Source organism: Limulus polyphemus, unplaced genomic scaffold (assembly GCF_000517525.1).
Source record: "Limulus polyphemus unplaced genomic scaffold, Limulus_polyphemus-2.1.2 Scaffold5729, whole genome shotgun sequence".
In the NCBI taxonomy this organism is placed as follows: domain Eukaryota; kingdom Metazoa; phylum Arthropoda; class Merostomata; order Xiphosura; family Limulidae; genus Limulus; species Limulus polyphemus.
Window position 1 is genome coordinate 48,747 of NW_013671339.1, and position 6,875 is coordinate 55,621.

Consider the following 6,875-nt stretch of genomic DNA (forward strand, 5'->3'; position numbering starts at 1 on the left):
TGTTGATGTACTTTTTAACACTTTCCACATTTGCATACATTTTCCCACTAAGATTGTGTTGCAGCGAATGAAAAAGATGGTATTCTGATGGTGCCATATATGGTGTGTGGGGGAGAACTTCCCAACCCAACTCCATAATCTTGTGTTGCATCAAATGTGCCACATGTAGACATGCATTGTCGCGGAAAAGAACATCTTTCTGATTAACGAGTGAAGGACATTTCTGATGAAGGGCTTGATTTAAATGTTCCAGTTGCTGACTATAGTTCTCTGCATTGACAGTTCGCTGTAGATTGAGGCGTTCAAAATGAATTACTCCTTTGATATCCAACCAAATGCAAAGCATCACTTTCTGTAGATGAAGTACAGGTTTTGGGGTCGGAAGTGGTTTTTGTCTTGGACTGAGCCATTGTTTTTGGCGTTTAATATTCGCATAGAGAATCCATTTTCATTACCGATGACAATTCTGTCTAATAATGGTTCACATGCATTACGTGCCAGAAGAGACGAAGCAATGTTCACACGTTTGAAATGATAATCATTGGAGAGTTCATGAGGCACACGAACACCCTTTTTATGGAGTTTTCCCATATTCCTTAGATTTTTACATATTACTTAATGAGAGACATTCAATTTCAGGGCCATTTCACAAGTGTGTTGCCTTGAGTTAGACTTAACAAGTGTCTTCAGAGCATCAATATCAATTCCAACGTGTCGGCCCCTGCCATCACAGTTTTTAAGGTTAAAGTCACCTGAAAAAAATTTGCTGAACCATCGTTGATACTTACGAACTTTCAAAACATTTCCATAAACTTCTTTGATATTCTTTGTGGCTACATTAAGTGGCACATTAAGTCTCATATCTATCACAATTTTTCAGGCTTTTTAACTATGCAACAACAGCCATTAAAACTTCATCTAAGCTCGTCAATGTGTTTCCTGTAGGAATCAAACTTGAAATTAAAGCAAAATTGACAATTCTCTTTAAGAAAAACAACGTAATATAATACTTAAATTGATAGATGGAAACCTTGGCTATTGATTATAAATAATATAGTAATGAATGTCAGAGACAACTATTGGAAATTTCTGAAACAAAGGATGTGACAGGTGAGCATGGCAAGTTGGGTCTCATTGTCTCTCTGATAGCTCTGTAACTAAATAAGATTGAAGGCTATGAAAATTATACTTGCCTGAGTGATGATGCTATTATAATAAGTAATATACATTAAATTTAATACTTCTTGGAGGGGTGGTAAATAAATTAAAGAAGGGATGTCAAGAGAGCAAATGTCACAATACTCACACTAGGGGAAATTCAAAATATTTTTGTAATATTGCAACATAAAAGTAAGAACTTAAAATGTATATACTATTAAAATATGAATTATTAGTTATGTTTTTATGCTATATTTATTGGTACACCATGAAAAGAAAATAATTAAATATTGAATGTAACTCAAAAAACCACATTACATGCACAGAACAAAATGTCTGTGGAGGCAGGGTTAATAGTGGGATTTGACTGTCACCCTTATGATGCACCCATAGCCCCAATATTTGGAACATGAATGTTGGAACCACAGATCTATGGTCTGTCACAGTAAACACCGTACTAACTCAGCCCAGATGATTAACTCTTTTAGTAAAACAGGGTCAAAATGGACATGTCATGACCTTTTACAGAATTACATTCAAAATTTAAACAACTTTATTATCAATATATATCAATAAACTTAGCATCAAAAAATAGTTTTCATTTTTTAATTTCAAAACGAAATAATAGAAATATTCTCAATCTTCACTCTTTGTGATGTCATCTAGCTTCAATTTCTCTCTATCAGATTCTTCTAACATTAAAAATAGGCTACTGGGATTACAACCAATCAACATCACATCTACTCAGGGGTGAAAAAAAAAAAAGGTGGGGGAACTCATCGTGTGAAGTGGACCTGCTTTTGAAAAAGAAAATCTACCTGTAAACAAAAACAACAAAGCAGCTGAAATAAGTCCCAGTACTAGAGTACTGCCTTAAAAAGTAAGTTCCGGTACTCAGTAGCGGTGAGTACTGGCAGCATTTCACTCCTGCATTTACTTGTCTAATGGGCATGTTTATAACCAATAGAAAGAGCATATCATAATGTACAGAAATATTAAGACCATATTATTTGTCAGTTAAAGATCATAATTATCATCAGCACTTTAACATATATTAAGTAAAGACATTACCCCTAACAGCAGCAGAATTATTTTAAAGTATTTATAGCTTAGTTAGAAAGACCAGCTAAATTATACTAGTTGTGGAACATTCTATTCTAGTGCCTTATATATATTTTTTGTTTTAAAATTCATATTTTACAGTTACATGAATTATTTTTAGACAACATATATAGTGAGGAAAGAATATGATTAACAAAGCACAGTATTCAAAGGCAAACAGGCCACAATGCCTGAAGTAAGAGCTAAATTTATTGATTTTTATGTATATCTGAAAAGTAGCTAAAATGCAAAAAATGTAAAACTTCCTAGTTTAGGTAACAAAAATAAAATTCAAAACTTTATGAGCTTAGAAACCCAAGCTCGAACTACGTGTAACATAATCAGTTTATTTACTTTTATCTGTGTGTGGAGGGTATGTGTAATAGATATTAGCTTTCACTGTGTCTTGTTGGATTTCACAGGATAATAACTTCCACAGAACAATGTCAAGCAATAAAACAGATGTGAAAAAGTTAACAGTTGAAATTGTGAAGATAATCAGATTGAAGATGTGGCAATAAATGATGTATTCAAAGAAGAAAATGTATTATTCATTTTATTTCATATATTTCAACTTTTCACTTCACTGCACATTGATGATTTTGCTACAATTAGTAAATAACAGATAAAATATAAAGTTTTACTAAAAATAACTTTTAATATTCATGTAAAATGTTCTAGAAATTATGCAAGTGAAATATGAAAATTGTAAGATGATAAGAAGTATTTTTATCCTCAGCATAAAAAACACTTTTTCACTCAGTAAAGGCTTAGTAAATTCAAATCTTTAGTAGAAATGCTTTATTAAAAAAAACTGCATTTTTGTAGACATAAGATTTATCACACTTACTAAAAGCTTGCCAAATCCTGTAAAGATACAGGTAGTAAACGTAGCCATAGTATGAATAGTTTCACACTTCCAAGGTGCATTAAACTGACCCACTTTGTATTTAAGATATTAACTGTGCTATTACATTGAAGAAAAAAATACTGCAGCTTATTAAAGTTTATTTGTATTAAAAAACATAATACCTGATCTGTGGCTGGTAAAGCAGCATACAAAGGAAGAATGAGAAGCTTTCTATCTGTTGACTTTTTCTTTAAAGTTCTGGCGTAATCACTGAAATTTTTATAAAATATAAAGAAATAGTTCTACTTTACCGGCAATCCAAATATAGTCACTGTCTCTGTTAAGGTCAACAACCAGAATTAACTTTAACACATAATAACTGTAGTTGAAAACATTCATGGTAAGTTTTATCTACACTAAAAATCCTGCTATAGAAATTGTTTTTCACTCTCAACAAAAAGAAACATTTTAATATCTTAATAATGGCTAAAAAATACCAACTTATATAAAATCAACTCTACATGTTATTTTATGCTAAATTCTCCATGACACTAAACTTTGAACTTTCTGTACATCTCTCTCTACCTTCCAAAAAGTTTTAAACTGTTAGTAAAAAATTTAATCATTTCATCATACATAATTTTAAACACTATTTTTAGATAGAACTTCAAAGTTTAGTATAAAATCTTTATTTTTAAAGTATGATGGACTTCTAAATAACTATTAAAAACCTATTTACATACATATAGCAATGAACAAGAACAGTAAAATACCTCAACGGTAAGTACACTTACATTAGCAATCGCACAACGTGTTCCACCTCTTCCTGTCCTGTAAGAAACACCAGAATACCCCCACCTGACTCAAATCTGTGAATTTTAATGACAGTGTCCACACTTGCTTGAACATAATCAGGAACTGGCTCAAAGACGTAGTGAATATCCACAGGAAAATTACGACCCTCTACACTAATGATGGTTGCTGTGTCCTTTGAACTATATTTTAACAAAAAGCAATATAGGTTCTTCTCAGAATATTCACACATTTTTCAGAATATAAAGTACTTTAAACACTACTGTACACGGAATAAATCCTGGGCCAAATTTAGTTAATTTTAGAATCAACAGCATATCTTTTAAAATTTTTCTGATTTTACCTTGAATAAAGGTTTTTTTTATACAAGATGAGGTTTGAAAAAAAGTCTAGAACAGAATATAATGTAAATAATTAAAATGTTTATAGCTTCCAGCTAGTGTTTAGCTACAAACCTAAATGGAGCTATCGTATTTATTAAAGGTGTGGTGATACAGCGATACGATACTCATTTCATATCGTAAAGCCATGATATGATTGTATCAATACATTGTCCAATACTATATGAAATATTTATGTATCTTCATGAAATTTGGCAAGCTTTCAGTATTTGTTTGTTTTTAGCAGTGTAAGACTAGAGGGAAGGCAGCTAGTCATCACCACCCACCACCAACTCTTGGGCTACTCTTTTACCAACGAATAGTGGGATTGACTGTCAAATTATAATGCCCCCATGGCTGAAAGGGCGAGCATGTTTGGTGTGACGGGGATTTGAACCCGCAACCCTCATATTGCGAGTCGAGCGCCCTAATCACCTGGCCATGCCGGGCCAGCTGTCAGTAAACATTGTCTTTTGTACACAAAAAATCAGAATCTCTAATAAAGAATTTTTGCTAAAAATTAATGGTTCAATAAAGGAAGATGAATATTGAGTACTACATATTAGGTCTGCAGACTTACAATGCTCAAAACCAGGTTTCGCTACCTGTGATGGGCAGAGCACAGATAGCCCATTGTGTAGCTCTGTGCTTAACTACAAACAAACGGGTACTACATGTCGTCTTCATTTCTTTTATCAAAAACATTGCATGCAAAGTATCATAACAAATTAATAATAACAAAATAGATAGATATTAACTTTTTTATTTTACTTCTCTTGCCAGCTGCCATTTAGTTGATCAAACCTGAGAATTTGAAAAAGCACTAAAAAGTGTGAAGTACTTAAATAAAACAATGTTAGTAATATAGATAATAAATTACAGACAAAACTGTCAAACTTTGTAATAAACCATTGGTAAAATTCTGTATCTAGATGAGTATCATATTGCAGCATCAGTATCTAGATGAGTATCATATCAACTACTATGATGAGAAACAGATCTCTAGTATTTATCAGTTTTTGATCTTATAAGTTAAGTAAGTCATGCAATATAAAATCTCCAAAAAATACAAACAATGTAAGAAAAATATTATCCATTAAATGTTGCATGTAATTTTGTTTTGCTTTTATTTTACTGAAACATATGTTCAAGAAACATAATAAAAAAAACATCAGTTAATGCTTTATTTCAGTATAAGCAGACTTCCATGGGAGTTTTTTTATTCATCATGAACTGTAGAAAACAGGTTTTACCAAAACAATTCCTGTGTGAAAGGTATACTGATGTTGTGTCTAACATGTACACACTCTTTTTTATGGAGATTTAAGGAAACCAGCACTGTTACCACTAGGCTCAGTTGTATTTGAATTGTAGTTGTTATAAAAGTTTCTACATCCATTCAAACATCTTTAAATTTCTTAAGGTAAAATCACCTATAGTAGTTTGAGTTGTTAAAAACTGCTACATTAGCAAGCAATAGGAGTCAATCCTTTAGCTCAGTTGGTAGAGCACTTGGCTAGTGCACGAGATCTAGCTAGAACCTAAAATTTAATTATTTAAAAAAACCTGCTGCTCAAGTCATTTCTTAGGAAACTTTAAAGCTCTGTTGATATTAAATATGCAAGATATGCTCTATTACATTTTTTATTAAAAATTACTGAAGTTCAAATGCAGTTAAATGTATTTTAACAATACGTGATAGGGCTTTTAACATCAGTTTTTATTCTTTATTTTTTTCTTCTTCTTCTTTACTTCTATTTTTTTTTCAGACTTGTATTCATAATAAGATTAATTTGGATGTTTATTATAACAGTTTGTTAAGTTTAGTAGCATTTTTCTAAGCCTTAAACACACTAAGTACTAAATATATTTTTGGAATTTTGGACAAAGCTACCCAAGGGTTATTTGCAAAAGCCATCCTTAATTTAGAAATAATACACTAGAGGGATGGCAGCTAGTCAACACCACTCACCACCAACCATGGGACTACTATTTTACCAACAAAAAGTGGAATTGACCATAACTATGGGATTCAAACTCATGACCTGCAGATTGCAAGTTGATAACCCTAACCACCAGGCTATTCCAGGCCTCTAAGTACTAAGAATGAAAATTAAAACACAATGCAGCATCTGTTGCATATGTTTTGTTTGAAGTTAAGCACAAAGCTACACAAAGGGCTATCTTTGTTCTGCCCGCCACGGGCATCGAAAAACCCGGTTTCTAGTGTTGTAAGTTCACAGACATACCGCTGTGCCATTGGGGGGCTATTGTGTATGTAGCTTTATCAATATTTGATATGACAGGTTTTGCCAATATAAGTGACTTATGTTGATGAGCACAAGTTTCTATTTTTTAAAATTTATTTAAACATGATTCAAGTCTCTATGTAATATTATACTGCCACAATCACCTCTCTTCTATTAACTTTAAATAGTGCGGTACATACATATATATATATATATATATATATATTAGTTACACTACTAATTAACTTACCTAAACTTAAAACCTTTAATTTTTAGTTTACTAATAACTTAACGTAGTAGTAGTAACTTTAATTTTTAACGTTT

At 31.9% G+C, this 6,875-nt stretch overlaps 1 protein-coding gene across 1 annotated transcript in view; it reads right to left on the reverse strand.

The window, feature by feature from the left end:
* Window positions 1-6,875, reverse strand: part of LOC106472912 (probable ATP-dependent RNA helicase DHX35) — a gene marked incomplete at its 3' end in the record, with an annotated part of 57,286 nt that overhangs the window by 45,861 nt on the left and 4,550 nt on the right. Inside the window, 2 exon segments of the mRNA XM_013933584.2 lie at window positions 3,292-3,379; window positions 3,904-4,104. Coding sequence (XP_013789038.2) covers window positions 3,292-3,379; window positions 3,904-4,104 — 289 coding nt within the window.